This window comes from Notolepis coatsorum (assembly GCF_963971535.1).
Source record: "Notolepis coatsorum genome assembly, chromosome: 3".
In the NCBI taxonomy this organism is placed as follows: Eukaryota; Metazoa; Chordata; class Actinopteri; order Aulopiformes; family Paralepididae; genus Notolepis; species Notolepis coatsorum.
In genome coordinates, this window is record NC_140167.1 from 172,545,731 (window position 1) to 172,565,466 (window position 19,736).

A 19,736-nucleotide genomic window follows, 5' to 3' on the forward strand; every position below is an offset into this window, starting at 1 on the left:
TAGTGGAATAACGTCAAGTTCGACCTAGTTAATGTGAAGTACCGCGCACCGGAGAATCTACACCGGTGAATGCAGAGCCCTTTCCAGCTGGATTATTGCTTTGGTCCTGTAATTGATGGAGCGGAGAATCGCCTACACCCACAATTGTGTGGGATTTACCCTGTGAGGAGCCACGTCGAGCCCGCCTCTCAGAAGCCTGAGGCCGGCTAGCTTTCTTCCATGCGGAGCTGCATGCCACGGAGAACAGCTGTTATTCGTCTGCGGATCAAGAGATTATTGCACCGTCTCCTGTACTTGGAGTCTCTCTATTCATCGTTGACCCAGACTCTACTACCGACAAATCCTCTCCCCTTGCTGGCTTACAACCGGAGGGACCCTACCAGTATATCCCGCTACCTTACTAGAGAACCATAGATATAATTCCTAAGATTCAGGTTGTATTAATTATCTCCTGCGTAATATGAGAAATGGACATACGTTATTGATTTGCTCACGCACATTCTTTTGCCTTATAAGCGCACCCTACGTAAAGTATTGTTATATATACTATCATTGCTGCTAATAAATATTCTTAAACCCAGTTTTGTGTGGAACCGTGTCATTGTGGAGGTGTTCTCATCATATACCTGTGTACTGTATGGCCAGTAGTAATGTACATAAGACAGTAGTGGTTTAATGATACCATACTTATTAATACAGTCAGGGAATTGTACCCCTCAGTTACAGTTACTATGGCAACGGCACTTTTGACCCAAATCACTATAGCAACGGCGATGTTGATATTACCGCACCTCTTACCCCAAAACAAACGCTGGGGCTTGGTAATCGAGTAAAATTGACGCTGTGGCTATCCGCTGTTGATATTAACAGCACAGCCCAAATCCTCATCTGCTACTATTAGTCTGCTGCTAACACACACTCTCTCTCTCTGTTGTCCTCCTCCTCTGAGATGGCTATGAGTAGATGCTGTCATCCACCGATATTTACATTATATACCCATTGAAAAACAAGGCTACTTCCTTCACCCTTCACCCTTCACTACCACACTACCGATGGTTAACCGTCTGTAGTGTGGTAGTGAAAGGTTAACCTTCGGTAGTGTGGTAGTGAAAGGGTTAAGAGATTATCCATTCATCATTCATCATCAAAACTCGATATACCGTAGAAGGTGTTCACGTGGCAGCAAGAATACGTCCTAGAGCGCTCTTGTGAATAGTCAGTAGCACATGGTGCTGGGCTGTGTGACGAGTCTGTCAAACGTTTCCACTACAGAACAGCGTTTAGACCAGGGAGCATTCTTCCATTACGGAAACATGTGTGCTTTGCAGGAGAGCACACACACACACACACCCACCCACCTGTCTCACTCTCCCCCAAGCCACACACACACACACAGCCACCTATCTCACTCTCCCCCAGGCCTCCGTTGACTTCACTTGACACACGTTTAGGTTGCGGTTGTGTAATTTCATCCAGCACTAATTATATTGCCTGGCGTCAAGCGCTTTGTCATGCAGGTAGTGGGAGAACGCCGCCATTTATTTAATTAAATGTGTGTTAATGGTAATCATCATTCATTTACCTGTAGAACAACTCCGCTCCCCACAGGCCCATCATTAAAGTTTCATCTGTGGTTTTTAATGATGCCAACGCAGAAGTCACAGCGTATGAACCTTTTGCAATAGACCATTGCTTCTCATTGTTAATTCATCCCTTTGTGTCCCTGGTCCTGTCCATCTAGCTCTTCTATCAGCGCTCCACAAAGCACTATCCATTTCCATTTGGAGTGGATATGAGGCCGTCATCAATAAACCTGTGTAATGAAACGGTATAAGCAGTCCAATGGCCGACTGCCAGTCGATAGCCCATTTCTCACTGCTAATAGGCCTCTCTGGTTATCAATATAGTCACTCTCTCCACTGCGGTGGGTTGAGAAGATTAATCATCTTTAGTGGTGGCCTAAAGGTTGGAGAAGTGGGGTTGTGACTGGAAGGTTGCCGGTTCGATCCCCTGGGCTGGCAGGAAAACTCTGGAGGGGGAAGTGAATGAATAACTCTCTCCCCCGTCTTTCAGTGCCCTTGAGCAAGGCATTTAACCCCCAATTGATCCAGTGAAGTTGCTCAGTGGCCAACAGTGTTGGCTGGTGTGTGATGACATCAGCCGAAACACACACCAGACTGTGGTGGTACTGGGCAGCTCCCAGTCTCTCCTCCCCCTCCTCTTCCCTCATCCTCCTCCTCTTCACTCTGTCTCTCCTTTTCCTCCTCCTCCTCCTCCTCCTCCTCCTCCTCCTCCTCCTCCTCCTCCTCCTCCTCTTCATTCTGTTTCTCCTCTCCCTCCTCCTCATCTTCACTCTGCCTCTCCTCCTCCTCCTCCTCCTCCTCCTCCTCCTCTTCCCTCTGCCTCTCCTCCTCATCATCCTCCTCTCCACTCTGTTTCTCCTCTCCCTCCTCCTCCTCTTCACTCTGCCTCTCCTCTCCCTCCTCCTCTTCCTCCCTCTCTTCACTCTCCCTCCTCCACCTCCTCCTCTTCACTCTCTCTCCTCTCCCTCCTCCTCTTCCTCCTCCTCTTCACTCTCCCTCCTCCTCCTCTTCACTCTGCCTCTCCTCTCCCTCCTCCTCTTCCTCCCTCTCTTCACTCTCCCTCCTCCACCTCCTCCTCTTCACTCTCTCTCCTCTCCCTCCTCCTCTTCCTCCTCCTCTTCACTCTCCCTCATCCTCCTCTTCACTCTGTCTCTCCTCATCTTCCTCCTTTTCACTCTGTGTCTCCTCTACCTCCTCCTCCTATTCACTCTGTCTCTCCTCTCCCTTCTCCTCCTCTTCACTCTGTCTCTCATCTTCTACCTCCTCCTCCTCTTCACTCTGTCTCTCCTCTCCCTCCTCCTCCTCTTCACGCTGTTTCTCCTCTCTCTCCTCCTCCTCTTCACTCCGTTTCTCTTCTCCCTCCTCCTCCTCTTCACTCCGTTTCTCCTCTCCCTCCTCCTCCTCCTCCTCTTCACTCTGTCTCTCCACTTCCTCATCTTCAATTTCTAGGGAGATATGTATATTGTAATTCAAACTACATGGCCCAAAAAAGCTGCAGAGATTTTAATGTAGTTAAACTACCAACCCAATTAATGCAAGTTAGTTAAATGTAGCTACATGTAACTACTCACCAGCCACTTCTCTGTGAGTAACATCACCTTCCATCATGATGAAACTCCAACAAAACCAACAGTGCTTAGACTGGAGTGCATATGCGGCATTAGCTATGTTTCTCTCCATGGACTAGCGGATTGACAAAGCAATCGATAACCCATTTCTCACTGCTAATAGGCGAGAACATATTAGACCATGTATACTCGCAATTTAAGAATGGGTACAAGTCACAGGCTCTTAGTCCATTCGGTAAAAGCGATCACGCCGCAATTTTTCTTTTGCCTAAGTACAAACAGTGTCTCAAGCGAACGCCGGTGGTCTCGCGAGAGGTTAAGCGTTGGACCGTGACGTCAGTAGAGTCACTCCAAGCAGTGCTGGGAAGCACAGAATGGAGTGTACTCCGTGATAACACAGCCAATATTAACGAATACACCGAAACGGTGATTGACTATGTCTGTACTCAGGTAGAAGTAATAATCCCCACCACCAAAATTAATATCTACCCAAACCAAAAGCCCTGGGTAGACAAATCCGTCCGTGAGGCTCTGAAAGTGCGCACATCAGCATACAACACCGGGCTGGTGACAGGCAACATGGAAGAACACAAGATGGCAAGATACAACGTCAGGAGAGCAGTAATAGAGGCAAAACGGCGTTACAGGGATAAAGTTGAACTTCAGTTTGAACAGGCTGACTCTAGAGGCATGTGGCAGGGCCTCAGAACAATGACAGACTACAAAGGAACCCCCCTCAAACTGAACAGTGACATCTCCTTAGCAAATGATCTCAACTCCTTCTATGCGAGGTTTGAGGCTGTGAATAACAACACCAGCCTACAAACCACGGAAATGGGGGGGGGGGGGGTCTGCTGATGGAGACTCAGTGTTCAGGGTAACAGAGCATGAGGTGAGACGGATCTTTAAAAAAGTGGATATCAGGAAGGCAGCAGGACCGGACGGCATCCCCGGCCGCGTCCTAAAAGTCTGTGCCGACCAACTGGCCCCGGTATTCACTGACATCTTCAACCTGTCCTTGGAACAGGCCGTCATCCCCACCTGTCTGAAGAAGTCCACCATCATCCCTGTACCCAAAAAATCTACGCCCGCTTGCCTCAACGACTACCGCCCTGTAGCCCTCACCTCCATAGCCATGAAGTGCTTTGAGAAGCTAGTGAAGGGCTACATCTGTTCCTCCCTCCCCATCAACCTGGACCCTCTGCAATTTGCATATCGCCCCAACAGGTCCACGGAGGACGCCATAGCCCATGTGCTGCACACAGCAGCATCACATCTGGACAAGAGGAAGGGGAACTATGTGAGAATGCTGTTCATCGACTACAGCTCAGCATTCAATACCATAGTCCCCTCCAAACTCATAGCCAAGCTCAGGGACCTGGGCTTGAACTATGACCTGTGCCAGTGGGTCCTGGACTTCCTGACGGGCAGACCCCAGGTGGTAAGAGCCGGCAACTGCACCTCCTCATCCATCACGCTCAACATAGGGGCCCCCCAGGGCTGTGTTCTGAGCCCCCTCCTCTACTCCCTGTACACACATGACTGCGTAGCACAGCGGAACAACAACACCATCATCAAATTTGCTGATGACACAGTAGTGGTGGGCCTGATCTCTGCCAACGACGAAAGGGCCTACCTGGAAGAGGTAGAGAACCTGTCACAGTGGTGTCAGGAGAACTGCCTCTCCCTGAACGTCAGCAAAACAAAAGAGATGATTGTGGACTTCAGGAGGTCGGGGGTCAAGGACTACAGCCCCCTCAGCATCGACGGGGCACCAGTTGAGAGAGTGAACAGTTTCAAGTACCTCAGAGCCCACATATCCGAGGACTTGACATGGACCACACACATTGACAGTGTTGTGAAGAAGGCACGACAACGCCTCTACTTCCTCAGGCGCCTAAGGAAGTTCCAAGTCAGTCAGAAGATCCTTAGGAACTTCTACTCATGTACAATAGAGAGCATCCTGACCGGCAACATCACCTCCTGGTTTGGGAATAGCACTGCACAAGACCGTAGCAGACTACAAAGAGTGACACGTTCAGCCGAACGCACAATTAGAGGGGGGCTTCCCACCCTCCAGAACATTTACAACAAGCGGTGCAAGGGGAAGGCTAAGAGAATTATTAAGGACTCGAGCCACCCGAACAACTGCCTCTTTGAACTGCTGCCGTCAGGCAAGCGATACCGGAGTCTTATGGCGAGCACAGAAAGACTCAGAAGGAGCTTCTATCCCCAGGCCATCAGGCTGCTAAACGAACAATAATCGCTAAACGAACAATAATCACTATGCAACAACCATCAAATGCACACAGCACACACACCCACACGCACACACACACTCACTCAAACAAACAACACACTGCAGCACCCACTCTCCACACTTTAGACCACACAAACACACTTACACTTTATATTTATTGATAAAGGATTTGCACTACAACTCGTACACCTACTGTGAATTGTACCTAAACTGCACCTCGTCCATTTATGCCTTGCACTATATAGTATTGTATATTAGTACACTGCACAGAATTGTATATTGTATGGTAACTACGTCTACGAACATTGTACATATGTCTAAACTGAACACTGTGACCTCTTTTTTTTTCTTCTAATTTTTACTATGTTTTTATTTCATACTTATCTTGTCATGCACAGTCTCTGGAGCGCAACAGTAAGAAGCATTTTGTACAAAAGTATTCTGTACTTCTGTATGACAACTATTAAAGAAACTTGAAACTTGAAACTCTCTGGTTATCAATATATTCACTATCTCCACTGCGGTGGGTTGAGAAGATTAATCATCTTTAGCGGCGGCCTAAAGGTTGGAGAAGTGGGGTTGTGACTGGAAGGTTGCCGGTTCGATCCCCTGGGCTGGCAGGAAAACTCTGGAGGGGGAAGTGAATGGATAACTCTCTCCCCCGTCTTTCAGTGCCCTTGAGCAAGGCATTTAACCCCCAATTGATCCAGTGAAGTTGCTCAGTGGCCAACAGTGTTGGCTGGTGTGTGATGACATCAGCTGAAACACACACCAGACTGTGGTGGTACTGGGCAGCTCCCAGTCTCTCCTCTCCATCCTCCTCCTCCTCCTCTTCCCTCATCCTCCTCCTCTTCACTCTGTCTCTCCTTTTCCTCCTCCTCCTTTTCACTCTGTTTCTCCTCTCCCTCCTCCTCATCTTCACTATGCCTCTCCTCCTCCTCCTCCTCCTCCTCATCTTCCCTCTGCCTCTCCTCCTCATCCTCCTCCTCTCCACTATGTTTCTCCTCTCCCTCCTCCTCCTCTTCACTCTGCCTATCCTCTCCCTCCTCCTCTTCCTCCCTCTCTTCACTCTCCCTCCTCCACCTCCTCCTCTTCACTCTCTCTCCTCACCCTCCTCCTCTTCCTCCTCCTCTTCACTCTCCCTCATCCTCCTCTTCACTCTGTCTCTCCTCATCTTCCTCCTCTTCACTCTGTCTCTCCTCTACCTCCTCCTCCTCTTCACTATGTCTCTCCTCTCCCTCCTCCTCCTCTTCACTCTGTCTCTCCTCTCCCTCCTCCTCCTCTTCACTCTGTTTTTCCTCTCCCCCCTCCTCCTCTTCACTCCGTTTCTCTTTTCCCTCCTCCTCCTCTTCACTCCATTTCTCCTCTCCCTCCTCCTCCTCTTCACTCTGTCTCTCCACTTCCTCATCTTCTATTTCTAGGGAGATATGTATATTGTAATTCAAACTACATGGCCCAAAAAAGCTGCAGAGATTTTAATGTAGTTAAACTACCAACCCAATTAATGCAAGTTAGTTAAATGTAGCTACATGTAACTACTCACCAGCCACTTCTCTGTGAGTAACATCACCTTCCATCATGATGAAACTGCAAACAAAACCAACAGTGCTTAGACTGGAGTGCATATGCGGCATTAGCTATGTTTCTCTCCATGGACTAGCGGATTGACAAAGCAAACACACCCTTGATTGATAAAGCGAACGTGCGCACTGTGTCAATGTAGATAACTGATGCGTGGTGGAGACGCTTGAAAAGGCACGTCACCAACACAGAAAGATGTTTACTGACAAAGTCTTTCACCTTGTAGAAGAAACCTTGCTCCTCACATAAACCAAGTAATGTTACACATTTACGAGAGCAGTTACACATTTAAGTCAGAGAGAGAGCGAATGTGTGCATCACGGAGGCAAGTTTCCGTTAATGTGCACCTTCTCCTTGTTAATATAAGATAAGGGCCCCGTATTTGATCTCGAAACGGGCCCCTGAACCGTAAGGAGTGAAGTACACCCGGTGAGCATGAATGACACCTGAGCTGGTAACACCATGTCTATAATATCTATAATACTGCTGTGCTGAAGCACTTTTTTTCTATGTGTATCTGCCAATTTCATGTCTATTTTATGTTGTATCAGTGATAATCAAACCGTAAAGAGGCCTATTACTGTAAAATGTTAGATCATCCTAATATGAAAAACAATGTGATTTAATGTTCTATGCCTTACCTTGACTGTGTCTATTTTGCTGCTGATCTATTTTATGCTCATGTTGTGCTTATTGTATGTCTGCATTTTATGCATTGCTCTTGATCTGCCAATTTTGTGCTAATGTTATGCCTGTTATGTCTTTTTTACTGCTGTGAAGCACTTTGAGCTGCAATTCTTGTATGAAAGGTGCTATACAAATAAAGTGTATTATTATTATTATTATTATTATTATTATTATTATTATTATTATTATTATTATTATTATTATTATTATTATTATTATTATTATTATTATTATTATTATTATTATTATTATTATCATAACCACTTACTGTCACTCCGTCCTTCCCAGACATAGTGTTGAACTTCCGGACCACCTTCGTGAGTACATCTGGCCAGGTGGTGTATGACGCGCGCTCCATCTGCGTCCACTACGTCACCACCTGGCTGTTTGTGGACCTCATCGCTGCCCTGCCCTTTGACCTGCTCTACGCTTTCAACGTCAGCGTGGTGAGTCACCGTCTGTATACAGTATGCAGCACGCATCTTGTGCTCCTGTACCGGAGCGATGGGAGTTACGGCTCTTTGAAGGGAGCCGGATCTTTCAGTCCCCGTTCCTTTCCCTTCATCCTTCTTTTTTTCCGGGGGGGGGGGCGGGGGTTTATCAGTCTTAAATTAAAATCTCAGGATAGAATAATCACAAGGACAATGAAGATTTGGATCACATTCAAACTTACTTAATATACAATACTTAAAGCCCCTGAAAACAAAGCCTCAAATCGTTAGAATGTGTCAGGATCCTAGGCCCGGTCATGGTTGGACGGGTCAGGATGGTAACTTTGAGCAGTGCTCTCCACCTGACAGTGGGCAGTACCCTCCACCTAACTTTGGGCAATGCCCTACATCTGACATTGGCCCTCGGCCTGATATTGGCGCCCTACCACCCTCTAGTGGTCACAAACAATTGGTGCACGCTACAATGACAAATATCTTGACCACTGTATTAACAATAATTAATTGTGTAATCAATGTGGTGTCCTGGTGTGTGCTGTCATTGTCTTTCCCTTCCCTGGTGTGATGTCATGCACTGTGTTGGGTTGTTAGGAGTTGCCTTTGTGTTTAGTTGTGTTTATTTGTTCTTTGCTTATTGTCTAGGGGTTGTTTGTGATTCTGTGTTGGCCAGGTGTTCTTAATTGTTAATTAGTTGGGGTATATAGGGTTCTGTCTGTCCTCCCTTCTGTGTGGCGACATTCCTCCAGTTACCCCCTGTTCCTCCACGTCGTGTCGCATCGTTCTCCCTCTAGTAAGTCTTAGTGTTTGTTGTTTTGTATTGTGAAGTTTGTTATTTAGTTTCTGTATTTTCCCTGTATTGCACTGGATTCTACAGTAAACACCCTTCTCCAAGCTTCACTCCTCGCCTCTGCCTCCTCCATTCTTTCCCTTTCTGTATTATTGCATTCTACCTAACCCCATCGTAACAGAATGTCGCCACCAATAATGAATACAGCAGAAAGGGCAAGCGATACCATTCGGGTCGTCCTGAGCCTGATGGCCGGTGAGACTGACATGAAGCATTACTCACCGGCCAAGTGGGGGTTCCTGCTCCGGGAGATCGACCAGGTCGCCATGGAGAATCCGACACTGGAGCCAGCGATGTGGGAGATGGCTGAACATGTTGCTGGCCTCATGGAGAAGCACAAGTCGGAGGCTAGGGTAGCTAGCCTGCCGACTGTTCTCAGGCTTACGGTCAGCCTAGATCCTCCCACAGCCGCTGAGGCTGCTCGGATGTCCATCGCCGATCTGTCGTCTACAGCCAACATAGCTCCGACCGTTAGCTTCGTGCCAATAGCTAACCGGTCGTCTCCAGTTAGCACAGCTCCGCCTGTTAGCTCCGCCACTATAGATGGCCAGACGTCCCCAGTTGGTACAGCTCTACCCGTTAGCTCCGCTCATACAGCTAACCAGACGTCCACAGCTAACATAGCTCCGCCGGTTAGCCTTGTGTCAAGGGCTAACCAGCCACTCCCAGCTAACCTAGCTCCGCCCGTTAGCTTCGTGTCAATAGCTAACCGGCCGTTTCCAGCTAGCACAGTCTCCACTGCCAGACTAGGCTCCAGGTTCAGGGTGAGCCTAGTATCTGAGACAGACCAGATGTCTCCAGCTAGCACAGTCTCCACTGCCAGACTAGGCTCCAGGTTCAGGGTGAGCCTAGTACCGGAGACGGACCAGATGTCCCAAGCTAGCCAGGCACTCCCAGCTAACCTAGCTCCGCCCGTTAGCTTCGTGTCAATAGCTAACCAGCCACTCCCAGCTAACCTAGCTCCGCCCGTTAGCTTCGTGTCAATAGCTAACCAGCCACTCCCAGCTAACCTAGCTCCGCCCGTTAGCTTCGTGTCAATAGCTAACCAGCCACTCCCAGCTAACCTAGCTCCGCCCGTTAGCTTCGTGTCAATAGCTAACCAGCCACTCCCAGCTAACCTAGCTCCGCCTGTTAGCCCCGCTACAGTAGCTAACCAGACGCCCACTGCCACCCTAGGCTCCAGGTTCAGGGTGAGCCTGGTAGCTGAGACGGACCAGATGTCCCAAGCTAGTCAGGTCTCTGCAGCTAGCAGGCCTAGGAGGGCTATTAGGACAGGAGCTGCTAGGCTCTCCCCGACTGTTAGCTTAGCCTCGGCAGCTAGCCAGGCATTCTCAGCTAGCACAGTTCCCACAGTGAGTCCAGGGCCCACAGTTAGCCTAGCCCCCGAGGCTAGTATGGCTAGTAAGGCCTCCACAGCTGGTCCAGCTTCCACGCCCAGTCCAGCCTCTGCTCTGGGTCCTGGCTCCTCATCCCCGGATCCTACACCACGCCTCGCCGCCGCGACCGATCCGGTCTCCACGCCCTGCCCGGCCTCTCCACCTGGTCCGGCTGCCGTGCCGGCTCCCGGCTCCTCGACGGATCCTGGCTCCTCATCTCTGGATCCTACACCACGCCTCGCCGCCAAGACCGATCCGGTCTCCACGCCATGCCCGGCCCCTACACCTGGTCCGGCTGCCGTGCCGGCTCCCGGCTCTTCGACGGATCCTGGCTCCCCGTCTGGTCCAGCTCTGCGCCGTGATCAGCGTCCTGGTCCTCGCCGGGGTCCTCGCCGGGGTCTTCGCCGTGGTCTTCGCCGTGGTCTTCGCCGTGGTCTGCGTGGGATCCTGCTCCAGGGGTCGTCGCCGCCGCACCTCCGGTCCGGCTCTCCTGAACCGGCCCCGAGTCCGGCGGCTGGAGGGTCTCTCGCCCGGGATCCTGCTCCAGGGTCCAGCTCCCCTTCCCGGGCTTCTACACCTGTACCCACCCCCCCTCGTCGGGCCTCGGTGCCCGTCCCCACTCCCCCTCGCCGGGCCTCGGTTCTCAGGTTCTGCCCCCCTCCCCGGGTCTCGGTGCCCATCCCCACCCCCCCTCGTCGGACCTCTGTTCCCAGGTCCAGTCCTCCTCCCCGGGCCTCTGTTCCCGTCCCCACCCCCCCTCTCCGGGCATCTGCGCCCGTTTTCTACCCCCCTGGCTGCTATGCCCCTCCTGGGGTTTTCGATCGGCCTCCCGGCCCCTGGTCTTCGGGTCTCCTCCCTGGATCCTCTCCGGGGTTCCAGCTTCCTCCCTCGCCTGGCTATGGACGTTGTCTTCGGTGGTCTGGAAGCCCCCCGTTGAGGGGGAGGTACTGTCAGGATCCTAGGCCCGGTCATGGTTGGACGGGTCAGGATGGTAACTTTGAGCAGTGCTCTCCACCTGACAGTGGGCAGTACCCTCCACCTAACTTTGGGCAATGCCCTACATCTGACATTGGCCCTCGGCCTGATATTGGCGCCCTACCACCCTCTAGTGGTCACAAACAATTGGTGCACGCTACAATGACAAATATCTTGACCACTGTATTAACAATAATTAATTGTGTAATCAATGTGGTGTCCTGGTGTGTGCTGTCATTGTCTTTCCCTTCCCTGGTGTGATGTCATGCACTGTGTTGGGTTGTTAGGAGTTGCCTTTGTGTTTAGTTGTGTTTATTTGTTCTTTGCTTATTGTCTAGGGGTTGTTTGTGATTCTGTGTTGGCCAGGTGTTCTTAATTGTTAATTAGTTGGGGTATATAGGGTTCTGTCTGTCCTCCCTTCTGTGTGGCGACATTCCTCCAGTTACCCCCTGTTCCTCCACGTCGTGTCGCATCGTTCTCCCTCTAGTAAGTCTTAGTGTTTGTTGTTTTGTATTGTGAAGTTTGTTATTTAGTTTCTGTATTTTCCCTGTATTGCACTGGATTCTACAGTAAACACCCTTCTCCAAGCTTCACTCCTCGCCTCTGCCTCCTCCATTCTTTCCCTTTCTGTATTATTGCATTCTACCTAACCCCATCGTAACAAGAATGTATGTACGATATCCAATGTGAGTGTGCTATTAAGCGTCCACCAAAGTTTGAATGAATAAATATAGGCCTATATTAACCCTTTCATTAGCACACTACGTAAGGGATAATGTATAGCTACGAGGTCATTGTCGTAAAATAATTGACCGACACGTAGTTTAAAATACCGAGCCGCCTCGGCGAGGTGTTTTAAACGTCAGTGAAGGTCAATTATTTTGCGATGATGACCGAGTAAAGCTATACATTATCCCGCTTATTACATGGCTAACTTACTAACAATATACCTAATTAATTTGACAAATCGCAGTTCTGTGGCTCTGTCAGCCCAAATAAAGTGATTATTATTATCGTGGGCAGCCTCTGTTCTGGCTCCGCTGTAATCGTCACACACACTCCGCTGTCAGTGCAGCCGCGGCAGGTGTGTGTGATTTGCTGCACTGATGTGGGCTTGATTGCGAACAGCTGCGCATATCGGTCATTATTGTCCCACAGCGGTCATTATTGTGTAATAATGACCGCTGTCGGGGGGCTATTGACCAATCACAAGCAAGCATTTCGACGAATGTGAAAACGCCATGTAATAAAGAAGGTTAACCCTTTCACTACCATACTACAGACGGTTAGTGACAGACGGAAGTGGCTGTAGTGTGGTAGTGATATTATGTGCTTTGAAGACATTTTTAATCAGTATTTCATCATCTTTCAGCATTTCAAGCGTGGGTGCATTAGAAATTGAGCGTATCCGCACTCATTTTAAATAGCACATATTGAGGCCATTTCCCAGTTTCATATTAGCATAAATATGTATTGCTATTTACAAACAATGTGCATGTTTTTTATGGTCAAAGAGCACCTAGTTACTGCTGCTAGTCATTCAGCAGTCAGCCTCAGTCAGCCTCAGGCACTTTTGGTTCCTCTCTGTCAGTGAAAATGATCTCGTTCTCCCCTGTACTTCCGTTCCAGGTTCACAAAATTAGATCAAACTGTAAAACTAGGCATGGCAGATCAGATCCAGCAATTTTATATCATATTTCTCACCTAAAGAAGCACATTTAAGTAAACCGCTAAAAAATTTATTACGGAAAAAGTTTATGAGCGAGTCGCCATCTTGACAAATGAAGATTCTTTCTTGACATAATATAGGTTAAAAAGGTCATATTATGCTTTTTATATTTTCCTCTCACCTTTAGTATGTTGTGTATGTACAGTAGTACTGGAGGTGCATGTATAACGTCTGCAGAGTTACAAAATCCACAATCCACACTAAAGGGAGTTGTTTTTAACGTCTCTTAAAAAGGGTCTAATAGTACTCTGGTCGTTTTGCTGTTGTGGTCTCAAAAAGCTGTAGTACTTTGTAAAAATTGAATTGGAGTCCAAACAAGCGCTCAATTTCTTCGAAGTTGATTTATTGACCACAAAATAGCCCTTCAATCAATATCTGCTCACAAAACACTTACTGTAAAAACCAGTTTTCTTCCAACTGGAGCCAGCTAGTTTGAATTTGAAAATATGTGCGTTTCATCAATTCAGGATATCTTTACAAATTTGTCTAAGGTCTAAATCATCTTAACTATTGCATTTGTCTAACTTATAACATATATATTAATGTAGGTCTATCAAATGGGCACAGGTCAACATAACTTTTTACCATTTTGTACCAGAGTATAACACAATCCATCTCTTTGTTTTTCCACTCATTGTATCAAAGATTACATTTCATCATTAAATTCACAAAACATTTCTCCTGGATATCTTAAAACATGTCTTCTCTTCTTCTTCTTTCTTCTTTTTCTTTCGGCCTTTCCCGTCAGGGGTCGCCACAGCGGATCATCCGTTTCCATCTGTTTCTGTCATCTGCGTCGTCCTCCGTCACTCCCACTGCCTGCATGTCCTCCTTCACTGTGTCCATAAACCTCCTCTTGGGCCTTCCCCTCCTCCTCTTTCCTGGCAGCTCCATCTCCAGCATCCTCCTCCCGATATACCCCACCTCCCTCCTCCGCACATGTCCAAACCATCTCAGTCTTGCTTCTCTCACTTTCTGCCCGAACTGCTCAACATGGGCCGTTCCTCTGATGTAGACATTACATAAAACATGTCTTCTAAATAGTTATATTATTTGACCCCAGTTTAACCCTTTGCAAGTTGTCTCAAACATAACTTTTACATTAAATCTATGAATTTGGCTATAACCCACTTAAAGTTTAATATCATTCTGTTCCCCTCATGAAGCACATTATTTCAATGATATTGGTAATTCTAATTAAATTATATTTCATATAGAAAATAGCCTTCTACAGTTTTACCAATACAATATTAGAACCTCCTTTTTCAACTCTGAGTCCAGGGCCCTCATTTATCAATGTTGCGTACGCACAGATATGTGCGTAACCCGTTCGTACGATAATTTCTAAGCAAAGTGTGGGACTTATCAATTTGAACTTGTGCTTGACTTTGTGCGTATATATACGCACAGCTCGGACCATGCGTACCTGGCGCCCAGCGGTAGAATATGGAGACTGCAGACGCGGAAATAAGCTTTCGTGCATTACTTCCAACACTGGCGCGTGTTCTGTATGACCCGTAATTCATTATAGTTAATTGTAAAATAGCGACAGTAGTGTAATTATAACGGGCTCACGCTCGAACAAGAGGTTGGCCTGCTTGTTTGGCACGGGGGGCAGACGCAGAATACCCACCTCCAAACGCGATTAAATATTGTTTAAAATAAAAAGCTAAATACTATTATTTTGTGTCATGTTTCCAAATAAGATTGGTCACAACTAAATGCTTTCTACTTCAATTTGTTGGTTAGAATAGATGACCTCTGTTGAAACTTCACTGAGACTAACACAGTCTATTTGTGAGCTCCCGCACAGATGTGATAATAATAATAATAATAATAATAATAATAATAATAATAATAATAATAATAATAATAATAATAATAATAATAATAATAATAATAATAATAATAATAATAATAATAATAATAATAATAATAATAATAATAATAATAATAATAATAATAATAATAATAATAATAATAATAATAATAATAATAATAATAATAATAATAATAATAATAATAATAATAATAGCTTCATTTTATATAGCGCCTTTCAAGAGACCCAAGGTCGCTTTACATAGGGGGAAAAAAATAACAAAGTAACAAACATAGTGGACAGACACAACATATAAATATGATGATGGGATTCAAGTTCCCTATACATAGGCTACATGGCACGGTCCATCGTGATATTGGAGATGGATCGAGCAATAGACTGTTACTGTACCACCCATAGCTGTCAAAGCTCCATCACAAATGCAGTTATGTGAATAGAAAGGTTCTTGTATATGCTCTCGTATTATTGTTTATATAGGCTACCTAATACCGAATCAAAATATATAAATTATACTTTTTTTTCTTTTTTTCTTTTTTAGATACTGTTTTATATATACTGTTTTTTAGTAATAACTAGTAGAAAGTAATGCTATTTATTCAACAACAGGTGATTGTATAGATTAGTATTAGTATCATTAATCAATGAGTATGGGGCTGCGGCACTGCAGATATACCCTACTCCAATGATCCGCACGGACGTTAGACGGTGTTGCACTCGCTACCCAGTCTGTTAGTAGCAGAGGCTCTGGCTAGTATTAACATTCATGTTGTGATTTTCGATGCAAAATAAATATTCAACATTCTCTTTTGAGACTCCGCCTCAGACTCTTATCCTTTGGCACTTGGAACTTGCTGTACTTTGCTTGCAGGTCTGCAGCCATTATTGCTGGATTATGAATAGCACCAACCTTAGCCACGGTACCGTTATCATGCTAAGCTAGCTGACCTAGCTCGTCTTCCCCGCATTGCCATTTGATAACGTTAGTCAGCTAACGCTAGTCAGTAGCTACTTGACTTAAATACGATTCACCGTGGGTGCATTATTGTTGATAGACGGACAGTGTCAGGTCCTGGAGAAAGGACAGGCGATCATCTGATTTGATGTAACGTTAAAGCGGATGTTGTTCCAACTAGCTAGCTTTTCAGCTAATGCTATCATAACACCAGCAAGCAAAACACATCCCGTCCGAGCTCCCCGTCACACCGCACTGTCGGGGAAATGGAATTTAAGAAAGTGTATCTGCTGTTAAAATGACAAACAGCATCACACTTTAAAACACGTTCATTTTATAATACTCACTCTCCGCAGGAGATAAATGACGTCATGGGATCGGAGGCTAGAATTTACGTGTACTCGCCGATACCAGCATTTTAGGCAGTATCGGCGGCATTTCCGATACTGGTATCGGTATCGGAACAACTCTATAATGCCTCTACAAATCATATGCAGGTAGAAGATTTGCGGAAAATCCGTCACGATTTGGAATCAAATTGACAGAGCACTTTAATCCCTGGGTATTAATCGAACGAAACGAAGAAAAAGCAGTCATATTCCAGCATGGTTATTAATGACACCAATGGCAAACAGTGGTTAGCGGTTTTTATTAGTATTTGCGCTGCCCAGCTATCACCGTGTACATGTCTGTCAGCCTGTCGCGTATTTCTCCCAGGCGTTCGCTCGGCTTAGTCCACTTTTCCACACTTCATGGGGGTGTTTCATGACCATATATGGTTAATTACGAGCGGTTCTATATGCAAATACGTAAAACCGTGCACAAGCGTGGAGCGTAGAACAAGTGGCATTTATCAACATGGAGTGTGCGTAGAACCTGTGTACGCACGTGTGATAAATCCCGATTTTTCTGTACGTACACACATTCTAAATTCTGTGCTTAAGAACGAAAATAGAACACTTTCTAAGAATTGTTGATAAATGAGGGCCCAGGAGCTTTTTAGAGGAAGTTTAGCTTCTCACATCTCTTTGTAAGCAGCATTGTCTTGTTATTTTCCTGATTACTCAGCTGCCGGCCTGTTTGTATGTGAAGTAGATTCCCAAGCTAATAACGGTTCTGCTCTGTATCAGAACCGGGCGGTTAGTACTCTGCGTTGTTTCAATAACTCTAAAGCTCTGGGAATTACTTTTATCTTCTCAGCGGTGCAGGCAGAAGGAATTAGGAGGAAAAGGTAGTTAACAACAGCTGTTTAATCAAAGTTAAGAGTTGTATACAAATTACAATAAAGAAATGCTATAATTGTGATCAAAGACCCTATGCCGTCTTGATAACAACCAGACTAATATTTATAGTAGATGAAGAATGATAGTTGATGATGGCTTTGTTCCCTTGGCTAGGGATCAAAGTATAGTTCTGTTTTTCCCTCCAAAAGCGATGTCCTTTGTTCTTCTGCCGACCTGCCTGCCTTGAGTGTGGATGGGTGGTAAGAGGTGTTGTCCTGTGAGTTGGGTTTCCAGAGTGTCCCTCCCCATCACAACATCTCATTTTATCCCAAGGCCCAGCGGCTCATTGTGATGACATCATAAGCTGTGGTTTGTCCAATCACCGCCTCTCTATGTTTGAATGCAAACGGAGGCGGTCCTTACACAGTCAAATATACTTTCATTTGTTTCATTCAATCTAACAATCTACTTTAATACATTGCATTTATTCATTTCCTAATATCTATTCCTAATATCTATATTTGAATTACCATTGATCACATAAACACAGAGATATTAAACACATTTCTTTTCATAGTGACTTATTTTCACTTTAAGTGAAAACTAATTATCTAGTGAATTCTTACCCTAATATAAACAAGCCTATTCTATTTATATTTTAACTTACATCATCTGATTTTACACAGTTTAATATGGCTTCAGAATTCAAGATTACAAGTACAATATACCAGGAAATAGCTACAGCTTGTTTGGAGCTTAAATTAAGGATTTAAACATTTAGTTACAGCAATAGTGAAACTTAAACTTTCCTCCTCAGACTTCTGTCTCTAAGTGTGTGTCACAGGAGACTCCAGCGAGATAACATGTTTATGTGACCTATTGGTCCTTTGTTCCGATCGACAGAGCCCATTGTCTTAAGCTCTTCCTTGGCCTGGCAGATGGCCCTCAGGTTCCTGTCGTAAATAGAATTATTTGACCACTCACTCTATATGTAAATCGACCTCTGTGTGGCCACAATGTCAATCAGTCTCTGTAAACACACACACAATCTATGAACTATAGTTTGAGGGCCAAGTGTTCCACTTTGACTGTTTCTATAAGACTTTTACACATTAGTTTAATTTGAACTCCCATTAGAATGATCTATGTTAAAATCTACCACATTTCCACACTCGGATAGTTTATCTATCCTTAATTATGTTTAAACATAGATCCTAATTTCTACACACTACTTTCTGGATAAGAATTTAAGACATTTTTAAATCATACTGGGATAAAATACATATGGTTTGCCACACTCAGATCCTAAAATTCAACCTAACATTCATTTTCTATATCTCTTTCTTATGTATAATTATAAATTCAATATAACACCGTTATTAGCAGTTTCAGTTTTTTTAATCCCGTGTACAGTCTTTAACAACCTGTTTTCGTACCAAGATCAATTTCCATTGGTTTCAACTGTGAGTTGTCAAATTCTGACTTGGAGCAGTGAGGAGGGGGGTCAATGTTTTCTAGATTGACCCGGCCTCCTCTTTATCGCTCAGAGCTGGTGCAGTTCACGACTGCTGAATGGTGCCACCCATTCTGGGAGGTGGAATTAGAAAGCAAATTGCCTTTCTATCCCACCCCGTCTTCTGTCGAGAACATCTTGACTCGTGTTGACCTCTATTAGGGGGTAGAACCCCCTGCTGTATTTTTCTATTGCTGTCACAGCGGTGGGGAGGTCATCGCTGGCTGCTCAACCCTCGTTGACCCTTGGATTAGTGGAAGAGGTTCACTTCTCTCCCCCTCCGCCTGGTCGTTGATAGGGGCGATAGCAGCTCCCCCCTTTCCGCTTGTAGACCCCCCTGGTCAATGGTTAAGGCCTGCAGCCCGTCTGTTGACAGCCGGAGTTGTTGCTGAGGCCTAGCCACCTGTCTCCTCGTTGGTTGCCTGTCGTTTCCCTCTGAAGCCTCAAGACCCGGTCACTGCGTTGGCCGGAACTCTCCCGGCCTGAGAGGTAGTCTTCTCCTGGTTCTCTTGGTACCCGCAGTGTTGTGGTTCCCCATGGAACCTGGGTAGACACTAGCCAGTGTCTGGTTCCCCATTCTCCCATTTGTATCCTGCAGTGAATATAGATTTCGCTTCAGGACAGTGCAGGTCACTTCTACCACAACAATTGATTGAGAATCCATACTTTTCCTCCCTCAGACTCTCTTTACTGGTCTGAGCTTTGACAACTTTCTTTTCCAAATCATTTATCTATATATTTCATGGCTTCTAGATCATTAATTTTCAAAATTCTGAAAAATTCACATGGCTCTCATTATATTATGCTGTCAAAACAGTATACTCCACCATCTTTCGATGTGGAATATACATTCAAACATCGTTACCTTCGTCCCCGGACAGCCGCACCCCGGACCGGACGGTCAGCACTGACACATCCACTCTCCCAGTAATCCTGTGTGTATGGCAACAAATCACAGTCCGCCTTAAACACACATCTACGACACTCTCCGCCAGCCTTCATCAAGCCCACGGAGTCCCCCACAAGCCACTACACAAAGACTAATTTGGCCAATAGCGACCAAACCTATTGAGCTTTATTAATGTAAAGAGAATCATGCTTCCCAACACTTTCACCAATCACGACACACCCCCAGCCCCTAAAACCGGGTATT

At 45.9% G+C, this 19,736-nt stretch overlaps 1 protein-coding gene across 1 annotated transcript in view; it reads left to right on the plus strand.

Annotated features, from left to right (window-relative positions):
* The window catches only part of kcnh3 (potassium voltage-gated channel, subfamily H (eag-related), member 3), a gene marked incomplete at both ends in the record, with an annotated part of 760,365 nt that overhangs the window by 601,983 nt on the left and 138,646 nt on the right, over window positions 1–19,736 (plus strand). The window contains one exon of the mRNA XM_084311435.1: window positions 7,968–8,125. Coding sequence (XP_084167561.1) covers window positions 7,968–8,125 — 158 coding nt within the window. The remainder of the gene's footprint in view (window positions 1–7,967; window positions 8,126–19,736) is intronic.